At 36.3% G+C, this 26,280-nt stretch overlaps 1 protein-coding gene across 9 annotated transcripts in view; it reads right to left on the reverse strand.

Moving 5' to 3' along the window:
• The window catches only part of AEBP2 (AE binding protein 2), a 51,120-nt gene that overhangs the window by 17,731 nt on the left and 7,109 nt on the right, over positions 1–26,280 (reverse strand). For all 9 annotated transcript variants that reach the window (XR_008468843.1, XM_054217266.1, XM_054217284.1 and 6 more), the window contains exons 2-4: positions 13,536–13,743; positions 10,217–10,324; positions 1,609–1,795 (exon numbers count right to left, since the gene is read on the reverse strand). Coding sequence is in view for 8 of the 9 variants with exons in the window: in XM_054217266.1 (XP_054073241.1) it covers positions 1,609–1,795; positions 10,217–10,324; positions 13,536–13,743 (503 nt within the window). In the remaining variant the exon portion in view is untranslated. The remainder of the gene's footprint in view (positions 1–1,608; positions 1,796–10,216; positions 10,325–13,535; positions 13,744–26,280) is intronic.

The following is a 26,280-nucleotide window of genomic DNA, read 5'->3' on the forward strand; positions in this document are numbered from 1 at the left end:
TGTACCTCTAAATGACAGACTACGTGGAGCAGTAAATGTGTATAAGGCCATCCAGAAACGAAAGCTACTGACTGCAATGCTGAATTATTCTGCAACCTCAAAATTTATATGACAAATGAGACTGTCTCTATAGCACCACTAATGTAACCAGCTATAACGGTGTGTAGGGTAAAACATGCTTTCACCATAGAAGTACTGATTTACAAACTTAAAACAACACATACTGTTTACAGACAGGAAAAAAGAAATGCAAAACAGTTTAAGAATGGCAAGCTGTTACAAAAGAAAGAAAAAAAAACTAAGTAACAGGAAGAATTCTCTTTATAGTCTAAGTTCGAAGATCATATTCTTATCACATATAAAGCCACAGTGAAGTCTCCTTTTTTCATTTATGCATTAATGTCTCTCCGAAGGGTGTTAACCTTCAGATGTAAAACAGAGAGGAAGCAAATTTATTGATTTGCTGTATTTAAACTATTAAGAATTTATACACAAGGATGCTTCAACAGCACCAGTCTTAGTAAACAGTTGCCAATTAATATTTAGCAAGCCACTTACACCTTGCAAAAAAAGCCAGGGTCTAATCAAACCATGACGGGGCAGAAAGAATACGTTGGCAAGATTTTTTTGGGAGAAAAATTGTTTTGTGATGCAAAACTGTAATTTTTTTGTCAAACAATTATTTGTGAGTGATTTAAACAGACTGTACACTATCAAATAGCATCTTGCTTTACACACACTTGTCATAACTTCTTGTAACCCAACTTGCAGAGAACCTGGTACATACGTTCAACACCTCTCCTTTTGGACTCTTTCAAAATATCTAAATATAAATCTATGTTCCTAGCTTTATATACTCTAGACTGAAAGTACTTAATAATGTTGTTTTATGACTTTGGTTTCTTAGATAAGGGTCCTTGCCCTCCCCCATTCTTCTTGTAAAGACAAAACATACCAATTTGCACACTTCATTCTTTATCTAAAACTAAGCTAAGAAACAGAAAGACAAGCAAAATTTTATCAACCCTTTATCAAGTTCACCTAATCAACAATAATCCACACAAAGTTTTAAAGGAAAGCTTCTTATTATTTTCAGAAAATGCCATCAACTTTGGATACATTTCTGGGTCACACACCCTCTGGAGAAATACATTACAGTAGTCAGTTCGCAACTCAGAGATGATTTCTGCCGCAAGGCAAAACTCTACAGCCAGCATTGCATTTGTCTCAAGAGGCAAGAAGATAAAAAAATGCTCAAGAAGCTGTCATTTTTCTTCCTGCGCAACACTTGATCAAGACAGCAGACCATTCAAGTACTACAGTCTGGTCTTTAACATTTTTTGCCACAGATTCATTCAAGAATTCAGCAGTAAATTCTTATTACAACTAGAACACCTTAGCAGATAATTTGAAGTTTTAACTATGAAGCCCTGATTTGAAATGTGTAAGTCAATAATGTTCATCAACACTACTGTAATGTTGCGGTGCTGTAACGCTAAAGATCACCAACACTACCAGACCTACATCTGCAGAGAAACCACCACATTGAAGAGGAGCTTCCTACCTCAGACAAAACCTTCAAGAACTACTAATTCTGTAAATACTTACGTAATGATCGTCGTCTCTTGTTCTTTAACTTTCTTCTTTTATTCATTCCAGCTTTAGATGGAGATTCCTCTTTGGCCTTTGGCTGACTGGCAACTTTTGAAGAGTTCTGCTGGCTGAAGTGTGTGGGCACATGACGGGCAAGTCCTCCCTGAGATGCAAAGCTGGCGTTGCACCCACCAACTACACACTAATGAGAAAAAAAACCCACAACAACTGTATCAGCATGCTACGTGGTACTCATTCACAGGAGTTTGATAGATCTTTCAGTTTGACTTTTCTGGCTCAACCTCCAACACACTAAAAAGAAGACAAATTCTTAATGACATGCAATCATTAAATAGAAAAACAGAAACATAATCTGAAATAAATTTATATCTGAACTTTATAACTCTCAATAATTATTCCATGGTATAATAATTTTTTTCTATGCTATATTATACTCCATAACATTGTATAGCATAAAACCTTTCTCAAATGTGCACTGAAACTCTTCCCACAGAAATAAATGCTTCTGAAGAACTTTCCCCTCCACAGACCAACATCCCCTTGTCTTTCAAAATACTGCACTGTTGTTCTGTATTTCTCAACAGCTCTCCAATCTTCTGCATTCGGTAACAGTAACATTCTCTTAACATCCTCCTTTCTTGTGACAAGGCAGAAGTAAAAAAAATACATCCTTACACACATTAAATTTGACACAGTTTAACACTTTTTGTAAATGCTATACAAGGTCAATAAACAGGTATCTTACAGTTCCGTCTAAAACTTTAACTTCAGTAACTTGGAAGTTGTATTAACAATTAAATTTATTTTGGGATGCTACTATTACTTCAGAAGTATTTAAGAAAGTTCTTATTTAAAGAAAATGGTCTCTCTCAAACAGAAAATAAAAGATTCAACAATAATTAACCAGAAACACAGAAACGGCAAGATACGTGCAACTAAGCTAGTACTGGCTACAATAATTATTGGTATTTTTATAAGTATTTAGTTTATATTTACAATTATTTCTATTTGCAAAATAAGTATTTAAATTATACTATTGGGGAGGTAGGCACAAACCTTTTCTCTTGTGCTCTGAGCTTACAAGGGTAACAGAAAAGTAATTTTAAGATACGCATTCCATCATTGGCTGCAATGAATTGTGTATCCACATGATCAATTTTTCTTCTGATTCAGAGAATAGTAGTAGGGCAAATGACTTGATCAGCCAGTAGCAAAAAAACCCATCACCACTCCAAACCATTGGGAAGTTCTCTGTCTTCCACATCTCTTCTGCTCCTTCCCCTCTTTCATTTGTACCTCTCTTCTCTAGCACCTCCCTTCACAGCAAACTGATGAGGCAGCTCAAACAGCAGTTTGGAAATAAGTAATGCTGCAACTATGTACATAGTGCTAATTTTTTTCTGAAGGCTAACAATGAATTTGCAAGCTCTTACAGTAATCTGCCCCAAGCCTGTGCATTTGATTGAAAGACAAGAAAACAGCAGTAGAACACCACTGTTTTGTCCCTAAAACCCAACTGTGTTGTTTTACAACTGTGGCTGCAGAATTGAAGAGTCCTCAGACCTAGCAAATGGGTTTCCACGATCATCATAAAACAATATAGTGTCCATGAAGAGAAAAACCTGTGTTATCCTCAAGGACTTCATACTTGCTATAGGACTAAAAATATGTATATATATTTCAAGACAATAAAAGACAAGAAATAGGAGGACATTTGTCACATTTTTATTTGCCTTTTTAAAAAAAAAAAAAGAAAAAAGGAAGAAAAACGTAGAGGAAGTTAGGGAAATTTTTCTAGATACTGAGCTACCTACAAACACATAATTCCCTGACAAAAAGCTGTAGGATCCTTCACACCGTATCTGTTCCTCCCTGTCTCCTGCACTAATAAGTATCTTAAGAATTGTGAAGATTTATACCAAAAACCTACATATGCCTTTTTACCTTGCCCTATAATTTTCCACGTTCCAACAATAATATTGTATACTTCTACTGTAGTGACTTCCAATATAAGAAAACCCAGCATGCCTGTGAAATTCAAAACACTTAAGATCCTGATCTCATTTACACTATGGTAACCTCAAAGCAATATTTATCACTTCAAATTAATATTAAAGACTAAAATTTACACTTATAGAATTCACAGAATGGTTTGGGTTGGAAGGGACCTTTAAAAATCAATCCCCTTACTGTGGGACATCATCGACTAGCTTAGGTTGCTCAAAGCTCATCCAACCTGACCTTGAACCTGACCTACTTAGTTGTATTTAGATGATCAAGCTCACTATCAGATACAGGTAAACTACATACCTGCATTCATTCAAGCAATTTTCCATTTTCCATTTTTTAAGTCCTTGAAATAGCTGTCTTGCCCATAAAAGCAGATTCATAAAACTAAGCTAAGCAACTATATCTAAACTTTGGTTTAGCTTTCATTAAGGTGCTCCTAACTTTATCTTCTAGCTCTTTCTGATCCTACAAACACTGACAGAAAAAAAAAAAAAAGGCATGGAAAAAAACACCCCATAGCCTGAAGTTCAATCACACTGAGAAATTCAAATTTCAGTCTTGCCAATGCCTGCTAGAGGTCAAAAATAGCCTAAAGTCTTGGTACAGTGCATGCATTTCCATATTCAAAGTTTATGAAAGTATAATATTAAAGGCAATTCCTTCTGAAAAATAACACATAAACTGTGTGTCAAGCAAATTTCTAAATTATTTTAACACACAAGTTCATAAGACTTAATTATATTGCTTGTCAGATGGGAAACATTGTTTTATGACAAATTGCAGTTTGACTCAATGTCATAACTTGACTTTTGTCTATCCATATACAAAGAAAACAATCACAGATATTCTATATAAATTATCTAAACAAGCTACTAGTTACTTTTCTTGCAACTAGAAATTATCTTTTTCCAGAAAGCCTATTTATAGTCTGCAGCCACAGTATGAAATATTTGCAGAAATCATTACATTCAGACATTGTGTAGTTTTAAACTACCTGATCATGTCATCAAATAGCAGCCGATATATCAAAGATGACACAGAATGCCTTTGCAGTAGACAGGAAATAGTAGAAGAGGAGAAAAGTCTTACCTTTTTCTTTTTTTTTTTTTTCTCTAAAATAATATATCCAGCAATCCGTTACTAATGGGTAAAGTATCTTCTCTCCAAAGATAAAAGAGCAGTTCAGGCTGTCACTTCAGGATCTCTGGACGGTAAGTCACACCAAATCAGCTTCCCACCAGATAGTTATACAGATCTAGAGGGCTTCTAATAAATCAAACTCAACTATTATGCACAACTTTAAACCAATCTTTTCATTTTTCCCCCAAAACCTAAATCTCAAAATTTTGCATTCAATTTTAAATATGGTAGATTGGGTCCGGATTGGTGGATATGTTACTTCAAGAGAAAATAAGTCAACACGTAAGAAGTTTAAATTCTCCAGTGTACCCATACCCACCATTATTAATGGGCAGTAATAACCAGTGACTTTAACAAACAGGATATAAAAGTATCTAGCAATACAGGTTATTTTCTAAATTCAAAATAACCAAAAGTCCTTTTTAGAATATTCAATGTGTAATTTTTCCAATAAATCTAACACTAATATTTTAGACATCTGGATTAACCTTCTTATTGTCTCAACACCTAAGGGTTTGGGCAGAATGCCTTTACATTTTCTATCTGCATCTGCAAGGCTCTAATGCATAGAAGATATTCTGCCAAGAGAGTAACAGACACAAATTCCAAATGAGGACTGAAGCTGCTTGGCTGTATTTTCTAGATTTCAACAAGTGTTACTCTACTGAGAGACATACCAAATGCAGTCAACCCTTAATGAATTCTTGAAGTTACAGGTGGTAGAACAAGCAGCAACTTTCATTTTTATTACTTACTTCCTCCCTTTCAAACAAAAAATGAAAGCCTCCAATGAACTGTCATTCGTTGCTATTGAAAGCATTTACCCGACATGAGCAAATCTTGCATTACTGATCTTAAACATTAAGAGCATACCCACTGGAATCAGTATGTGAAAGCAGTTGGTAGCATACCCACATGCAGTCTTGTATTTACAAAAGATTGCTATATGCAATAATTTTGCATAAAATCCAGAACTGTTTTATGCTCACTCTACCATTTGTCCTTTCATTGTGCCTAGCATCTTGTATTTGGTCACCTAGACTATATTTTAAGAGTTCATTTGATAAGTCTTCAAATAAATCTCAATGCCTTGTACAGCAACAAAGCACAGTGAGTAGTAATTCGGTTTGGGTATTTTGGTTGTTGGTTTTGGGTTTTGTTTTTTTTTTTTTGAGTACCAGAAACCATGCTGGAAAACATAGGTTGTCACAGCACATTAACTATTCAAATACTTATTATTTTTAACAGACAAGTTTAGGACAAGTAAGATAGAATTTCTTCATTCACTTTTTCTCAGCTTGCCAAAGACAGTTACCAGCATCATTTTTCTAACTCAGCAGATTATTCCTCTAGATCCACCTGTCTATGTGTTCTGGAAGTTTTTAAGTGGCTGAATCCTCAACAGGACCACCACTACATGTTGATGATACTCCACAACACGCCACCAGTTTCTAAAAAGCTGCAAAAATTATGTAATAATAGAACTAAAAAAGAATAACGTTTAGTTTTTTCACTCTCAACTCTGAATGTACAATCATACATGAACATGAACACACTAAATGTCTTCAGAGAAACAATTACATGCTCTGAGAATTCCTATAATTAAATGAATGTCTACAATGACAAAAAAAAAAAAAGATGAAAGGATGACTAGAATCAGACTGCAATAAGCAAAGAGAAAACTTCCAGCAGTAGAAAAGCTATGAACTTCAGGTATTAAGAGGAGCAGCATAACTTCAAAAATAGCTAACAGCGGGCCAAAGACTGGTAAATTCTCAACCAGCAACATGTTCTACAACACCAGTTTGTTTGATCCTCTTGATAAGAAAAACAAGTCTAAGAAATGATGCTTACTAAAAGTAGGACTGAAAAAGCATGCTGCTTTGCAGAAATCATATTCGAATTTGACTATGGACTGAGTGCTAGCTGCAACGGTAACTGTCTCGTTTAATGGACACTTTGTTGAAGGGATTGGTGGGTATCCTAGGAAAAGAACTTTATCAATAACAAAACTTGGTGATGATTGCCTCAAAAAAAAAAAAAACCACACAAAAAAATCCATCCATGTATTCCACATGAAATCCAAGGGCACCAGTATTAAGAACTTACAAAAAGAGGGAGGGAATAAACAGAAAAGGAATACGATTTCTAAAGGGGAACTGGGTCCTAAATTCTGCTGAAAAAGCTAGGGTATCTTTTTTTTCCCCTCCCTTAGCTCAGCAGATGACTCAGATATAAAATGTCTCCTCCTTATGAGCTGGACATACACGACCAGGAAATTGCCCCATATAAAAATGGAGCTAGCATAACAAAGGCCTCAAAAATAGGTACTTATAAGGAAATTTAACTTCTGTGACACAGGTATTGCAATATTAATGCTGAGGGCGATACACTAAACCACGCAAACAGAAAAACAGGAGAAACCTATGAAAATATGAAACATTTTGCCTTTAATTTAGAAGTGGGTTCATTTCTGTGACAAAGGTATTACATGGTCACATAGTTTGTATGAATGTATGGAAAGCGCAGGTAAACCCACAAAGACCTTTTAATACAAAAGCACAGCAGGTCATTTACAGCAGGATACAGCTTTTAATCAAAGGACAACACCATGTGTATCTCAAAAAAAAGATAGTTAAACCCAAAACAGGCAACTACATAAAATGAGTCCACTTGCAAACAAAAGGGTGACAAGACAGGGACATATGCTCCAGCAGAGTAGTTCTAACGCAAAGGAGAGCTTTATGCCTGAGACAGTCCCCAGCTGCCTTTCAATTTAAGAAAATACTTGTCTCTTATTTTGACTAGAAATATAAGAATATAATGACCTGCCATATACTTATTACTCTCCTCTGGTCACTACATGATTGTAGTGTTCTTCTATCTTTACAAAAGTACATTTTTCATGCTTTTAATTGCCACTTCCCTGTCTAACATTCTTTGCTTTTCTTAAAAACATCCTGAACAGCAATTCTTCAGACAACAGATAGCAGACAACAGCTGTATAGCATACAGCTCTACTATTTCCATTACTGCCTTCCATAGCTTTCCTCAAAAATCCTCACATTCATTTATTTATTTTTTAAGTGAATGACTAGATATTTTCAGCAAGTTCTCTAAAATGACAGCTTCCTTCCTTTTATGCTAGGACTCAAGTGTATTATCATGATGCAACAGAAATTTCTTTTGTAATTTAGGTTTTGGGAGATATTTTGTCTGCAATAATCATCAAGAACAAGAAGTCCTTAATCCAACTGTGACTTGAAAAAATTTGGATTTTCCTAGAAGGTGATCAATTAAGATCTGTAAGAACAGCTAAATGCACAAACAGAAACATTTGCTCTATTTTTGAATGACTGCCATAAAACAATTAGTAATGGCTGTTCTTGGACCAATCAAGACTAACATTCAAAACTTTAAGTGTTTTTGTATCAGACAACAGATTTCAAAAGCTTGTAAAACAAAAGAAGCAAGCAAGGAAAGGGGGTCAGTTAATTAACAGGTTGCTACCACAGACACTTACATACTTGGCTACCTCATGTGAGACCTGAAGTCTATAGTCAGCATAAATGACAGGGGAACAAAAGATGTTACAAAATTCTACTCAGACCACAATTATCCTCCATTCACAGCCCCTAAGAACAGACTGAGAAATACAGAGATTAAAACAAACAGAGGGACTGAAGACAACAGTAGGAAAAAAAAACTGAAGTGACACACATTGAGTCACGATAATTGACTACTGCAATCCTAGTCTGTGTTTTGTTCTTTCCCTTAGTATGACCAGAAAGTACAGAAAATCAGCTGGTGAAATAACACATATTTAACACAAGATGATTATTATCAGAACTAATTGTTTTAAGTTTTAGGGCTCCAGCTGTGACTAGTCAAGACAAAAAGCTGGGATACCAACTTTTACTGATTTTTCTAGGTAACTCTGACAGACTCAAAAGTACTACTGGTATTTCTGAGCTATGACCACCTCATTTAAACCCAGTGTCTCTAAAATTGAGTCTCTTTGATCTAGACCAAATATGTATACAAACTACCCTACTGAAAGACTTTCCTGTCAAGACCAAAGCTTGCCATTATACTTTAAGACGTATAAAATATTTAATTCCAAAATGAGACGACCTAACGTAGAAGTCTCCTCTGATGACTAGGGTATTTTTATTTTATTCAGAGATTAGTATTTAAGCTTGTTCCAACAACCGACCTAATCATATCTGCAAACTTTCAGGGATCTGTGATCCTTATGCTATGCTTCCAAGAGCACACTAATCTTATTCCTTTGAACAAAGGGTAAGCTAACCTCAAGAGCAAGTTTCCTGTTGTTATTCACTCTCTCATTCAGAAGTTTTCAGACTAAACTACACAGTTCAGCATGGAAAAAGAGTCTAACCTTTATTAAAAAACTCTCTCACATGCAATGTACTATTTTTATTCTCTAGGTTTTGAGTTGAGTTTTGTTTTCTGTCATAACTACTGTTATAGGCTATGCAGAAGCAGTAACTTCTGGAAGACATCACTAACAGAAGAGTATTTTTTAGTAATAAAGCTGCCTTAAAATAGAAAAAGAAAAAAGCAGAAGATATTCCCTGAGAGGGGAGGGAAGTATAGAAATAGTGACTAAAAGTTGGTGGGGTTGGGGCGTGAGGAAGAAGAAGGCATAAAATGCTACCTAGACTTTAAAAAAAACCCTAATTCATTTTCATATCCTACATGGAAGGAGAACTTCAGTCTGAAGTAGTGTGGGTGGGACTTACCATCAAGTGATCCAGGACTGACAGCTATGAACTGCCCCAACTGTATCCATAAGAGGATGAAGCAACTCATTAATAACGGATTGGTGGATATGGGAATGATAAACACTACTATACCTAGAATTGCAGGTACAGATTAGGGGGAGAAAGAAAGAGAAAGTTAGAAAATACTCTGCAGGAAATACAGTCAGCTCAATGGTCCTGCATTCCTGATTTCCTTATTGTTCTCAGAGAGGTTAACCATAAATAGTCACTGACTGTGTTTCAACTTAATTTCATTAACCAGACCAGCTCTTATTCAAGCACAGAATTTGCACCATCAGGCGTGATCCAAAGTTTAATGTGGAAGTGTAAAGCACAAGGTAAAATATCTCACTGTTACAGTGTAAGCAGCTCAACTAGCAAATGCACACAAAAAAACCACACATTTCAGCAGTATTTAGTCTGAGACTCCCCTATCATTTATAGATTAAAAGAAACAGGGATAGAGAAGGAATAATGGTATCTTCATCTGTTTTCATAACAGACCAGGACCTTTGGGCACAATTATTGCAAAGACGAAGGCTCATCTCAGTGGATACTGTTTAAAAATCCTTCTGTGATGGCATTTTTCGATTAAACATGTTTCAGGAAAAACAAACAGGATCAGTCTTAAAATAAAGGATTATGTATCTTACAATGAACCTTACCTTGAAAGGTTTGTCCCCACTGTGTGTCAGCATATGCCTCTGCAACCAACTTTGACTTGTTGAAGGTGTATTATATACTTTGCAACCTTTCCACAAGCAAACAAACACCTAACAGAGTAAAAACGTGGTAAGTTTACAAAAGTCAAAGAAAACAGTTAAAAAAAAATCAGATTAGCAGAGAAGTCTGTTTTCACAATACAAAGTACTTCAAAGAATTTTGAACAATAACCATTTATTTTGCAGCACATTTCTCATATCTTACCAAGGAAAAAAAAATAATTACAACCACAAGTATTCAAAAAAGCAGGTCACTGGAATAAAATATAAAAAAACAGAAGCTCCTGCAGGTAAACACAGTTGAGAGCCACAGCATCCACTGTAAAGAGTTTGCATTTGCACTCAATATCTGTACCCACCAGATATTAAACCAGAACATTTTTAAGTTACAAGTGTACATTCTCTGGGTAGTAGATATAGAAATAAAATCATTTACTCTCAAAAGCAAGTAATAATTTTATGTTTTGAGCATCAAAAATAAAACCTCTTAATTACAATATAGTTGTTTAGACACCAGAGTTCTATATTATGGAATACCGGATACCTCTAGTTAGGGCCTTATATTCAATTCCTGATGAAGAAAGTTACAATTTCTCACAGGATTCAAAGTCTATGGGTCTTTTGTGATTCCAGAGTACAGATCAGTCACATGCACAATAGTGCATTAAGGGGAGCAGAACTTACTCATGCTGCTTTTCTCTCTCCTCTCATTGTGTCTATCTATAACTGAGAGAATAAAAAAGCTCAATGAACTTGCCTTTCATCAGAATTTCCTCAGCAGGTCTGTGTGTGAAGGGAGGTATAGCCCTGATTTGTAGCAGCAAAATACAGTCCCCAGGAATAGCACTGCCACAATACAGGTTTTCAGAACTGCAGGAAACTAATTGGATTTGAGTTTCTTGTTCTCTTTTCTAGATTAAGAAACTCAAAATTCAAAAGACTGTATTTTCAAAACAAAAGAGCAGCCACAGGAGTGCTGTGTACTTGCTGTATAAAATATAGATAACCCAGCTTACTAATACAAAGCTGAAAAACCCTGCATGTCTGTATGACTGATCCAGACTTACTGACACAACCCCCTAAACCTCTGATCTCCTCTGGTCTGCTTCTCCTCAGTTTTGAGATCTCCCTGAAGCCACAGAATTGGAACTTCCGAGATTCCTGGCTCTGTCACTGCTCCATAACTGTCCCAATGTTTTCATCAGCAACTGCAGACTGCAGGGCTCTCAGCAAAGGACGACTCCTGTGAAGTTGCATATTGTGGAAATGCAATCCCTCCAAAAAACAAACAATTGGTTTTACAACACCCCACCAGAAGTCCAGGCAAGGCTTCTTGGGAACCCTTGTCAAAAGGATGAATCCAAAATATTTCTGAAAAAAAATGTGGGGATGTAGAACTCTTTTTTCAAAACTTTCCTGGGCTCTACATGGATCTATCTGGTTTGGTTTGGAGCCATTACCTCAGTTTTAGCTTGAAAATACCCATTTTACCATACAAGGATGCTTATCACATTGTTTTTAAGTTTTCAATAAGCAGTTACTACTCCCACTTTTCTTCAGATGTACAGTCATTGTATTTGAGTGATATCTGAAATCCAATCAAAACCATAATATCATTTCTAACACTGCTTAAACACCTCGCCAGCAGGTGGCAGACAAATCCCTGAAACAGAACAGCCAGGATCAGTCCCCTTCCGTAGCATCAAGTTGAAGAACTTTTCAAAAAATAAACCAACTCCAGTAGGGGGATAAAAAGTGTGAACCGAATGCAACAGTTATTAGGCACCTGGTGCTTCCAACAAGCTCCTCTTTTGGAAAGACAAATACAGTCTAATATTTTCTAAATAAAAGTATCTACAAATCATGTCACATGGAATGTAAGTGAACAGAAATACAATACAAAAACAAACAAACAAATAAAAAAAAAAACAACCCACAATCAACCCTGAAAAATCTTCCAGTCCCTTTTTAAGTGAAAAAGGGTCATGAATGAGATAACAAAGATCCCCGGAGATGCAGTTATGTGAAAGCCCACAGGATACTGATACACCACATCCATTTCATTGTTTCATCCAGGATTCATATAACACTTTTATAACCTTATGAAGTGAACTACAGAAATCATCTCATGGGTGCCTAAAAAGCCAGCTCACTGAATGGATAATTCTGCTTAGAGTTCGGAACGAAAACAGTCACCAAATATGAAGCTGAAAGTTAATTCATACCAAAAAACGTTAGCTAAATACAACCAGAGTCACAGCTGTCTCACTGATGTAATTACATAATAAATTCTTTAAAGTAATGCAAATTAGCATTTTATTTAAGTCTCTTATTCACTCAAGATAAAGTCTAATGGCCTAACATTTTAATTCTGGAGAAGTGACGGGACAAATTCAAAAGATACTGATTATTCTAGGTTAAGATTTGATGTTAGCTCTCCAAGAAATTAAAGAGCTGCAACACACAGTGCCAAAGGCAGGCATATTACTTGTGTTTGATGTAAAGTTAGTTTACATGACATATTCCAGGCATCAAAGGTAATTTGGGAGGTTGGGGAGGGCCAAGTAGTTAAATACAGAGTTGAAAATTACATTACTGGAAGATGTTTTGAAATATTAAAATTGTGAGACCAACGGAAATTGCATCATTTGACTAGGGATTAGACCGAAATACGCATGATTATGTGTATACCTCAATTTAAAAAAAAATTCTAGATGCAGTCATATTGAAGGTATGCTTGCCATCAGCACTACAGACAGAGCTGTTTTGGTAAGACTTTCTACTCTCAAACCAGTGAGTTTTACATCTTCCCTATTATACATTCTGTATATATTTTACCTCTACTGAGACTCCATTCGTAAAAATAATCAAAGTATGACCTCACCCAAGTTCACATGCAGTAACATGTACACTAATAGCTTTAAGTAAATGAATACCAAGTATAAGCACTTAAAGATATACCAACAGCTCCAAGATGTTCAGAAATTCACACATCTATCAAAAAACTGATAGTTTCAAATCACTGATTAAAAAGAACTCACTACGTTATTAAAGTTAGGCATTCAATTAAAAATACTGAATACCAAACTAAGTGAACTCTGCAAGAGACACAGCTGAATGCCTAATACCAGACTGCTGAAGGTCCAGCCTTAGTTGCCACTAGCTACAGAACTGATAGTTTAAAACATGAAATTTCCTACCGTCATTAAAAAGCAAAATTTTGGCAACTAAGAACAGGGAGAAAACAAAAAGTAACACCAACCCCTCCTCGTTGACCATCCACATGTATGGAGCGAATGTGATCTGCCAAATCCGGGCTGGAGCTGAAGCAAGCATGGCAATGGTCCCAACAACAGTTATAAGCAATGCTTTTTGCGGAGGAGGCAGGAACACCTTGTCCATTCATCATAACTGGAGTTGAACGCCCGCTGGAAATTGTGCTATCTACGTCCATAATAGTGCTGCTTATGCTGTAAGACAAAAAAAGAGAAAATTCATATTTGTTGCACATTAACAGAACAAATAAAAATCATAGCTCTCTGGGGTTTTGTTTCAGATATATTTAGACAGGCTGAAAATAAAATCTTGCACAAACTTACTATTTATTGTGGTTCATCACCTTAACTACAACAAATACACAGTCAGGAAATGGTAGCTATTACTCAATAGTATAACTTCTTCTGGACACTGGCAACAAAAGGGAGGGATGTAAAACTCTCTCATTCACTGACTTGTCAGAAAATTAACTATCATGTGATTAACACAGTCATTTTTAAGCTACATTAAACAGTCATTCATTAGTTTTATTTTGCAAGAGAAAAGAAAAGGAAAAAGAAAAAAGGAAAAATAAATAAATAAAAGGCATGCTGGGTCAAGACCAGAGATGTATCTAGCCCAGCATTCACTACTAACACTAGATCCTTAAAAAGAATACAGCAGCGAAGTTCTACACAAGGTTTAACGTACTCCCACACTTTCCCCAGCAGGGTGTCCCTCACATGCACGGTCTAAACTAATGCATTTTAGTTTTGGGGGTTTTTTTGTTTGTTTGTTTTTAAACTTTCTAAAGAAGACAGCAGCAGTGGGAATATGTGACCAGCAGGGCCAGGACTGATCAGCAGGACTGATTTTCATGAGACATTCTTCTCTGTATCTTGGCAGATACACAGCCAAGTATCAACTGGACCAGAAAAAAAAATGGCAGAGTGTGCTCCTTCCATATATAAGCAAATGGTATGGAGACAGATGGATGTTCTTCCTGGATAAACATTAAATAGCTACTAATGTACTTTTTTTTGCCTTGTGAACCTGCTCACTGCCTTTTAGGACCTGTATGGTTTTGCCTTCCACAAAGCCACGGCATTACCCAGAACAGCTCATCTTTGAGAGGATCTCAGAGTATTAGGTGGTCAAATCTCCTGCTCAAACAGGAGCAAGTGAGATGAGATTGCTTGTGGTCTTGTCCATCCAAGTCATTAATGGGTGTTTTCAAAGGCTGGAGTTTCTGCTACCTTTCTGAACAATTTCCCAATGTCTGATTAACCTTGTTGTGGGGGAAGGGGAAAATTTCCCAACACCTCATCAGAATCTCCAGTGTTGCAACTTCTGCCTGTTGCCTCTCATCCTTGGCAGCTGTAGAGTTTAGATGACTCTGGCTCCTCCTTTGCTAGGCCTCCCTATCAGGTCAATGAAAATAGGAATAACCCTGTCCTTCTTATCCTAAAACTAAAGAAACCCAAACTCTCAGCCTCTCCATATATGGCATTTGCTTCAGCTTCCTAACCATCTTGAAGACCAGATCCTCTCCAGTATGTGAGTATCTGCATTGAGTCCCAAACTGCACACAGTAATCCAGATATAGTCTTAATGGTGCCCAGTAGAGGTGAAGAATCACTTCCATTGACTGTATAGATACACTTTTGCTCATACAGCCCAGTATGCAGCAATAACTTTTACATAGGTATCTTTACATATTCTTCTAAGCAAAGTGCAAAGGAAAAAGTATCTAATTACATTACTTTAAAGAAAGAAAATAATAATTTCCTATTCATCTCTACATAATATTTATAATTTTCTAACTTTTATCATATCCCTTTTCTCCCCCACCTCTTGCACATAATTACTATGCTAAAGCATTCTGCTTTTAAAAGTACAGGTGTGGTTCCATATTTCTGACCATCACAGTTTACATACCCATTATTGTTCTATTACACATTTTGAGAAGGGTGAAACAAAAACTACACCATTATTCAAAATCTGAAGATATCATTAGTATGTTTGCTCTTTTGCTCTGACAGCCTTTAAGAGTAATTTCTTATGTTGCCTGTATCTTTTTTAATCACTACTCCGCTAGCAGTTTTTTTCCTGTGATAGATTTTGAAATCACCATAGATTTTTGCATTCTTTAGATTTCTACCCCTCACCCACCATTTGGATTCCACTGCATTTATGAATATGAAATATCTTGCCTTAATCAAATAACAGATTCCCTTTAGCAATGCTTTCCAGTTAAGCTTTAGTTTTAACTAGCCCAACTAATTTGGTTTCATGATCAAATTCTGATCTGAGAGATACCAGCACGGTAGCATTTATGAAAATGCTGACTAGCACATCTCAAGCACAGATTCCTTAAAAATCTTCTTCCAACCCGTTAGTCTCCTATTATTAAAACTGATCATTATTCTCAGGCCTTTGCTTTCCAAGTAAGAAAGAAAGTTTTAGCAACCTTCTCAAGTATTTTTGCTTTATTAAAGTATATCAAATACATACTTCCTAAATGCTACACAAATGCCACACGCTTTCCGCCCCCACAAACCTCCCAACTTTAAAAAAAAAAAAATCTAACAGTTTATAAGGTATGACTTCAACCCACAAAAATCATACAGGCTCTTTGCTGCTACACAGCATTTTTCCATGTGCCCACTACTTTTATTTTCTTCCCTTTTCTACACCTTGAATACACACACAGCTTTCCATGATACCGCCCCACCTCCACCACCATCCCCGTCCCCCCCCGCCCCCGCAAAGTATTCTCCGTTCCTTTCATGACAAAAAGAAAAGGTGGCCTACAGATGCCTATAGATACGGGTTTGAATCTGTTACATATTGCTGCCTTTCCCAAAAAGTTTATTTTATATTCACTAGAATCTTCCAAGAAAATGCAACTAGCACTGAGCTGAGGCTACCGGTCTCAACAGTGTTAACAATTACTAACTACTGGTAATAGTAGTCTAGGATCCCTCTAAGAAATTGTCAGAAGCTTTAAGTGCAAAATACATTGCAAGCAACTACAATTTTTCCACCATGCCGGGTCCACAATAGATGCAACCAAGGGACTGACATCCCCTCCTTCGTCAGATGATGCCTAAGCCAAAAGTTATCCCCAAATGTAAAATCTGTAAAACCGTGTTATGAAAGCAAAGTTTACCAACAGAATGATAGGAAAACTGAATAAATAAATGCGACCCCACACACACCTTACTTTGAGTTATCCAAATACAGTTTTCTCAAAATCAGTACTAAGAAGTAGGTTCAAATGCATACAAGATGGCACATAGCCTGACCACTTCTGTTGTGTACAGTAATGTTACACAGATCAGTGGTTCCAACAGGAAGGTGCTTCATCAAGGATGGCAAAGCACTGCAGATACTCATGCAATAGCTGCCCCAGACCATTTCACGTCGATAAGTAACTCTAACCTTTTCACACTTGAAAGGTACCAAAGTACAGTACTTACTGTAAGAGCTCAAACTTCCAAGCTATTTACCATCAGTCTGAGTTTCTAATCCACTGTCAGCATTAGCACTGTTCTCAAAAACACCAAAACCAGGCATAAACAAATTTACAACTAAGAGGTATGGTGCTAGTGACCACAAGGACAGACTACACAGGACTATTTAGCATAGTTCTCTCAAGGGTTCCCTGGTTTTACAGTCTGGTCTTAAGTGGGAATGCAATGAGAAAACATAGCCCATAACAAGTTCTGTGAAAGAATTGGGGGGAAGAGAAGTGTGCACTCATGCACATGTGTGTGGTTTCTCCGCTTCACAGGCATGCAATCTGGTTAATTTCTCTAAGCAGAGATGAAAAAAACTTCAAATTGATGAACCTGTAGCATGACAGTTTATTTCACACTGCAGATGCAATGCAGTATGAGTACCTTATGACACAAAAACCCAGGTCTCTAATCTTACAGCCTAAGGAATGCTTGCTTTTTTTTTTTTTTGCTATCCTACCTGTAGAAAATTACTCTTGTTTTTGCAGAAAAATATGTAAAAGTCAACTAGTAATACTGATCCAGCAAAAGATCTTCTGATAAGTAGGGTTATTAATGACATGAGAAACCAGTAGCACTTAGAAAGCTGATTTAGTTATAGTAAAATGTTTGCTTGGTTTGGTCCTAATAGCCTAAGTGTTTGCTAAGGGCTAACAGATTAGAATTGCATACACGATATCAAAATTTAGTATCAGAGGAACTGGAATAAAAAAAGGTTGCCCACAGCACTTAAACCAAGTAGCAGTATATAGAATTTCTTGGAAACTGAGGATGAAGTGCTACACTGCATTATGATTCTATAATCTATTAAAGATATAGTGTAAGAATGGGAAAAAAAATGTAACTCAAATCCAAGTGAATGGTAACAGATCAGTGTTTTATTTAACAGGGAATGCCTCCCCTTCCTCTCATTAAAGAACGTACTGTAACACATTAAGAATTACAGATGAATATTTCTGTATCAGAACCTACTGGAGAAATAGCCAACCTGCTTATAAAACAAAACGGCTGGGAGTCACACAAGAGATCACTGTTTTCTGATGGTTCTCTTGATAGGCTCCACCAAAATGCAAGAGAAACTTGCTGCCCTGACACATTCTTTCTCTAGAAATAATCCATTAAATAAACACGTAAAATGATTTTTGTTTGTTTGTTTTCTCTTCTGTGCCTCCAGAACCAACATATTTCAGGTGATCAGGTGCCTCACAGTACTGACAGGCTAGAATTAGTTTGTGTCTTTCTCACTTATTGAGTTCTGGGTCACCTAGGAAAGAGGTAAAGGCTGTGAAGACAATCTGTGAAAGACCAGCAACATTTTTCCTCTCTGCCATAGTGCCCTGTACAGCTGAAGCATGTGTATGTTTTTTCCAGTGTTCCATACACTGAGAAAATATCAGGAATCTTTTCAGAGAAAAGTCTGTAACATATATAGCATCAGAGAAGACACTGACTTGGAAGGTCTCTTGCCCTTGACCTGCTATTTCAAGATGAAGCAGAAAGAGGATGATAAATTCTATAGTCAGAGCTGTGGCTGTTGCTAAGTCTGCAAAGACTCAACTGCAACACTGTTTTTGTTAGACCTGCTGATACACCCACTTTTTTTGTTTCTTGGGATTTCATAAAGGGTGTGAGGGCAGGACATACAAGCAGGCAAGATGTGTGCACACACTCCACCATTTTATCTAGTTGACTCTTTTCCTGACCAAATGAGCAAAAGCACGTCAACTCAGCCCAAGACGGGCTGGCCTACTAAAATACTGTCTGTGCATCTCTCAATCTATGAATGGGGCTTTTCAATCCAATCTTTTTATCTGCTTGGAATGATCAAAAAGAGGGAAAAGTTCCTTAACAAAGGGAAGGTAGTAATGGAAGTTACCTCCTTCTGCTTTCTCATCCGAAATCCACAAAGCCTCTAAGTGGGAAAGTAATAATGTGTATCAAAGAGGAGGAAACAGAACAAAGTAAGGAAAACAAATGTTCTGGCAAACTACTGGTAACAAAACAAAAACACTGAAACAAATTTTAGCTAATTAAGTTAAAGCAAGTTTTCCTGCCTTTTTCTAAGCCCCTTTTCCCCAGACGGGAGATATGTTTAAATCCTGGCTGCCACTATCAAAGCAGAATGACACGAGTAGAACTTAAGCGCTTGTGGCATTCCCCTATTGCTAGTGACAGACAGGTCTGGGTTTGCTCCCAAGCTGTAACAGGCTCCAGCTCCATTGTAATGGATCTATAGACCATGGCCTGATGAAGAACATTAGACATTTGAGTTTCAGAGAGTTCAACTCGGGGGTCATCCCAAACAATAGTGCATCAAATACAGTCACTGCTGGAGAGAGCCTGCATACACAATAGCTGTTTTTAAGAAGCACCATTCAAAAGACTGACTAATTACTAAAATTTAAAACTGTTACAGCAAGCACAACATAGTCTTCGATCTTATGTTATCCCTGCTTTCATCCTAATCCGAGCACCAGAATCAACCTGAAGTAAAAAAAATCACAACTTTAGCGGCAAGAACTGAACGCCTTTCTAAAATACCTTATGAAGACCACACCTCATTTTACCAAGTCTACAAACATTGGCAAACACAGCAATGTAGAACTGAAAACACAGAATCTTCTAAGAAGAGCAAGAACTTTTTCCCTCCTTCTACAATTTTTCCCACTACCAAGAGACCAACAGCTTTGAAATGATACTGACATTTAAACTGTGTTCATTAGGCAACAACATTAATGCAAGGTAAGTAGAAGAATCATTACCTCAAAGGCACTATTTTAGGTCTTATTTTTACCTGTACGTACTTTACCTGTAGCTAAAAATAATATGTCTTCATAATCAAGATGATTTAAGATTTTTTTAGCATCACTTTCATATTAAAAGGTTAGTACCTGCACAAACTATACATGCATGTGAACCATGTGTCTTGCTGGTTAAATACAGTCAAAACTGTATTTAAAAACAATCCTGAAACTGAAATAAAAAATATTAGCCAAAAACTTACAAGAAGGTGCAAGTCATTTTCACTCGGGGGGGGGGGGGGGGGGGGGGCGGGCGGGACTTCTTCAAGCATTTTAAATCCTGGATTATTCTTTCCCTTTAAGGATCTGAGCAAAATTAAGCCACTGTTTGAGTCATGTAAACAGGAATATTTTCTATAAGGAAAAAAACACCTCCAAATTATTCACAGTTTAAAATGCACAAATTTCAAACCACAATTTACCACATGCACATTTGGACATGAAATTGTTGTGTACAGTTAAATGCAACTGAAAATACAACGAGCCTGTAATTTAAGGCATTAAAGAAAATGGTGTATTGCACATCATTCCTGACACATGCTTAGCTGTCCAAGAGATCAATTTCCTCACTACTGCAAGTAATCCTTTCCATTGAATTTAATAAATGGAATGCCCAAAATTTTTTCTTTCCCTTTTTTTGTTATTCTTTCAAAACAACAAACAGTAGGAGTTTAGAAGGAATATCAATAAAAACAAACGAACAGCATAATTTCATTTTTACTTTCCATGAGCCCACATTAGCAATTGCCCACTTGAAGCAGTAGTAGAGACTCGGACCAAACACACACACACAAAAGCCCAATCAATTTGCTATTATACTTTTAATGTCTGCTAAACATACTCCCTCTAGACCTTAACTGAAGTAACCTTCCCTCAGGCAAATTTCAGACCTAACAGATGGGCCTTATACCATGCCCTTGAGGGTCAACAAGCACTACTTCAGTCTGATCAACAGGAGCTCATTTCAGAGTTACAGTAGCTCCACCGAGAATGCTTAGCTTCCAGTCCCCAGATGTTCACTAGGTAAGCAAGGGACCCAGCTGATTTCAGCTAATACCAAGGGAAACGACTGTGAGAGACCCTATAATAAACAACCTCATCTTCTAACACACCAAATTAAAAACTAGCAGAGATTTCAGTGAACACACGTTGCAGGGTTGCTAAAACCAACACTACCGAGTGGCCATCAAGCTGCACGCTACACTAATGCAAGTGAGGAATCTTCAGAAACAGTTTCTTCGAAAGTACGCAGTGATAATCCAGTCATAAAGCATCAAATCCACAGAAGATTGCCTCCGACTAGATGAAAAGCATAATTAACATTCGATAATCCAAATACTACGAACCTCACTGGAAGTAGGTGAATATTTAAGCATAAAAAAAATACACTGCTATGTTTTTTTAGCTTTTACTAAAATGAAATTAAATACACTGTCATTTCCACATGGAGCTTCAGCTACATTGTTCAAATCCACGAGGGAAGCTTAAAACAAAACAAACTCAGAATAATGGAAACACTGTGAATTACAGTTGTTTCTTACAGCAACTTCAAGGGTTAAAACCTAGAATACAACAGAAAACCTTTTAGGACATGGAACACCAAATCACAACTAGCTACTAATCCCAAAAAGAAAACAGAGAGTATAAACTGCAATCAGTCAATTACAAATACCAAGTCAAAAGAGAATAAAAATTGAAAGGAAAATAAAAAATAAAAAAGTGACATGCGTAATGACATACCCCAGCACCTCATTATTTTTGTTTCACTAGGAGAAGTCAGGAGAGAAAACAAAAACTTCACAAGTTTCCCCATTACTTAATTTTATATTCCTCTCCAAGACAAGGGGTGGAAAACTCTGGTGTATGGCTCTGGCCAATGGACTAGTTCCACAAAAACAACAGGCTACCTAACAGTTTTACAGTTTTTTGATGCTATCAAATTCAAAGTGATTTACACTCACTACTTCCTAATGCAATCAATGATCGAGCAAAGATAAATCCACAGAGCATGAAAGTGAGCAAATTATCAATCCTGAGCTCCCATCATTGATAAGGAGTTCCTCCATCTCTCCTAGGAATTTTATTTATTCTTTTTTAATAAAATCTCCATCCCTTCAAACATGGCAGCTATTGTTTCTTCTCCAAGAAGTACCACATGATAAACTTTTACTTTTTTATGTCCCACCCAACAATATGAAGGCTGTTAAAAACTGAAGTAGGACAAACGTTGTTTCTAAGAGCTAACACTTTCAATAGTACAGCTGAACTTGCTACAACTGATTAATAACAGAATTTGCTACACTGGTTCCTAAATGAAAGCAGAAGAAGAAAAAATTTGTATGTTTTTGTATTAAGATTTAATTTTCACTGACCTTCAATGAATATTAAGCAGAACTTAATGCCAACCTCTTTACAAAGTTACTATCAGAACATCTGCATCAGGGTACCAGTATGCAATAAAATGCAGTGCTCAACACGACTATACACAGGTGTCCAAGCAGATTTAAATTAATCTTTGCTTTATGTTCTCCAAAGGATCACACCAGTTTAAAAGTGAGATTAAAACAGATATGAAGAAAAACAGAGAGTTCACAAAACACGAGTGACCACTATGAGCTAGCAACAGAGTAGAAAAGTTTAACACTTGCCTGATCTTTTTTGTTCTTCCCCCCATCTTTAGTGAATTTAGTATTTTATGATGCATCCACATTGGTAACAGATATACTCCTACTACTAAATTCCTGTGATTTTTCAATTTAATTCTCCAAACCAAATGTTTGGAGGCAAACGTTCCACAGGCAAAACATTTTGCTTTATTTTAATGGATGTAGTTTGATTGTGGCATGGAAATGCCATAATGTTTTAGAGCTCCTACAGTTTCTTTTCATCTAACCAGCAAGTAATCCAAAGAGAACCTTCAAAGCAGACAGAAAATAACTTTGGCTACCAGCACTTCTGAGGGGTTTTTTTGATGATTTTTCTGAGAAAACCATTTGTCTTTAATTTAAATAGGAAGTATCCAAAAAAATTTCATGACTGATAACGATCAGTTTCTGAATTCAGGAAAATCTACCACCAGTAAGAAAAAAAAAATAGCATACACAGATAAAACACCATAAAACCAAAAACAGAACAAAAAAACAGTTTGCAGAACACTAAACGGCTGCCAAAGAGAAAGATAATTTACATGGCAACAAGAAATCAGAATACCTGGATCAAAACAATAAGCCAGAACTACATGCAGTGAAAGTCCACCGCTGTGTTTTAAAGGCAGTACCTTCTGTTCACATCTGCGCTTGCAGCTCCTATCCACAGTCCCCTAATATCAGACAACACAACTGTCTCCATGGCTCTTCAGAGGCAAGGGAGAAAAAATGGGATAGGCAAAAATTGCATACGTCAGCAAAGTTATTGTGAAAATGAGGGAGAATTAACCTAGCAAGCAAGAGATATAATACTAAAAAGTTAGGAGGGACAGAAAAGGAAAATAGCGGAGTTTGGTGGTATAGCATTTTGCAGAAGCACCTTCACATTCTTGATCTTTTTAAATAAGTAAAAGCAACATTAAGGCAACTTATACATAAAGGAAAAAGACCACGATTTCCAGGAATGCATGATTTAAGAAAGCACCCACCCAGCTGGAAGCACATGTGCTTCTGAATCACTTACACATATTTTTTTTTAAGTCAAACCTATGCTTTACACAGATCAAGTTATTCTAACAAAAACTTTTCAAAATTAACAAGATTCAAAAAGTATTCATAAGTCAACCTTTTTTAAAAGTTTTCTAAACTCCTTATTGAGTATCTATATAGTTATATGACTAAGAAATCCATGTAGTAGAAAATAAAACAGTGAAGGGAGAGAATTTTACACAGCATGACAAGTGACAACATTAAAAAACTTGTTTTGAAATTCTTTTTGAAGCAGCAGCTTATTTTAGAGTAAAGCTTTGTCTATATTACGTATAAATACCTAGAAAAGGGAACAACACTGCAAACACTTCAGATTGATAATATAAAACCAGGGGAAGAGAGAAAAGCTCTTCAAGATAGAGAAATCAAAGGAACTTAAAATAACAAACATGCACAGGAAACAAAACAAGACTGAGAAAGTGTGTTATGAATCACCACCTCTCTAGAGCTGTTTCCACTCTCCTGGATCACTTACTTTGATTATTTAGATGGTTGGTCCTAGAATATTTGGGCTCATAATATTTACATGACACAAACCCAGGTTATTGGGAGATTTGTAGCATACAGAAGAACAGATTACACAATAAGAGAAACTTGGAATGCCAAACTATCTGCCAAGAAGAGCAGTGAGAGAACAGAGCAGGTTAAACGTGCATGCCTTGTGATATGACAGCACAAAGACTACATATGCAAAAGCATTACACAAATCAAGAAACTGTAAGTGGTTCTGCCTTAAAGATACAAATAAAACTGACTTCCATTTCTGACAACCACATTATCTTCAACTTGATAATCTCTTTGGAAAGTTAGGGAATGGCAACAAGTGGTTCATAATTTTCAATCTTTACAAACAGTATGTTTACTAGCACAGTTTAAGAGAAGCACAGAAGAAACACATTCAGCCATTAAAAAACTACCAGAATTACTTTTATTTTTTTAACTGTGCTTTCCATTCTGAGAACTGTAATCAATATGAAGTAGTCTTATCAGCACGGGAAGTTAACGGCCTTGAGGCACGGTGTCAAGGAAATTCCACCCGCTACAACTATTACCCTCCCATTCTCCCATCCTCAGGATACCTTCCCTCACCCCCACCCCCAGAATACAAAACTCTGAAAACAAGCAGAAGACAAAATGACTAGAGAAAGGTGCAAAACTCCCAGAAAAGACTAAAAAACCCCTTCAGTTTCAGTTACCATCATGTTAGGTTGAACTTAGCAATAACAATACGTACATAGGATAGCATTCTATGAAGTGGCAGTTTTGCCTATTCATACCTCAGTGAATAGTTGCTACTTCAAGTATTAACCAGGCACCAAAAGCAGAGAAACCAGCAAAGTAGAGTCCACTAATTGACTCAATTCATAATAGGAAGGTCATAAATTAAGGTCTGATTCCTGTTCTGCTGGACACTGAATTAACTACTACTTGTACAAGTTGTCTAAGCTACAACATGGCATGCAGGTTAACTTAAGGATGTCTACTTAAAGACATGCCACAAGTAGATTTATTTCAAAAGAAAAAAAAGTTTACATCTCTTTTTACTGTGTATATAATGAAAATACTTTCTTTGCACCTTTAAGATTTTTTATATTTGGAATCTAAGGTATGATTACAGCACAATAAACCCTAATGATCAAAATAAGGACTTTAGTGCAATTTTACAGGGGAACTGGTAATTTGTACAAGATGCTGCATGGAACAACATTAAGATTAACAATAAGTAGAGATTCTTTATGCTATATTCTTATCTAGGTTAAGTATATTTAACAAATGATAGTACCACTGTATGTGTCAATAATCTTGTCTTTTCCAAGTCTCCCAATTCAAACAACTTAGGTTCATTTTACTCCCTTTGACACTACACAAGCTGTCTGAATTACAGCACTCTCCTACGGCGCATCAGGGTGAAAACAGGACTTTCAAGACCATAACAAATCTTTTGCTATTCTATCACTATCAAATACTTTTGTATATACCTTAAGTAATCCTCTATTAAAGAAAGTACACATTAAACGTTAGCAACTGAAGTTTAGCAAAAGCTATTTAAGATCTTAAATTCTAGTATAGAGAAGAAAATTAGATATGGGAAAAGAAATGCCAGGTCTTTTTTTTTTATTGTATTTTACCATCATGAAGGGAAAGAAGTACACCAGTATCTTGAGTGAGAGACTTCAAATGTTTTCCTCGATTATTTGTTGTTTTTTTAGTTTTGGAAAATCACAATCTGAGAATTGTAAACACTATCTTAGCACATCACAAAACCAATGATAAGTAGTAAGCATAACATGGAATGTTTATATTTCATTTTCTAAAACAAATTTATTTGAACACATTCATATTCTAATCATGAACAACTCCAGACAGAATACATATAAAGTTATAAAATCAAATCAGTTAGATAGACAACAAAACAAAGAAACCTCTACCTTGAAGAATCTCCCAAAAACTACCACTTTTGTTCTTCCGCAAGTCACACAACCACATTTTTTTAATAGCAACTGGTAGAGTGGATAAAACTCACTGTTCATACAAGCAGTTCCTTACTCTCTTCTGCTCCCTTCTCCTGCACAAGTTAACTGGAGATTACATTCCCACCTGTTTCAAGGATTCCCTACAGTTACTTGGCTCCTTTATAGCAGGGACCAATTTTTCACTTTCTTTGGGTTAAGCTCTTGCTTTTTCCTCAGGCTATCGGGCATATCTCCTTCCCTATCATACTACTAGTTTTCTGT

Source organism: Rissa tridactyla, chromosome 1, assembly GCF_028500815.1.
Source record: "Rissa tridactyla isolate bRisTri1 chromosome 1, bRisTri1.patW.cur.20221130, whole genome shotgun sequence".
NCBI lineage: Eukaryota > Metazoa > Chordata > Aves > Charadriiformes > Laridae > Rissa > Rissa tridactyla.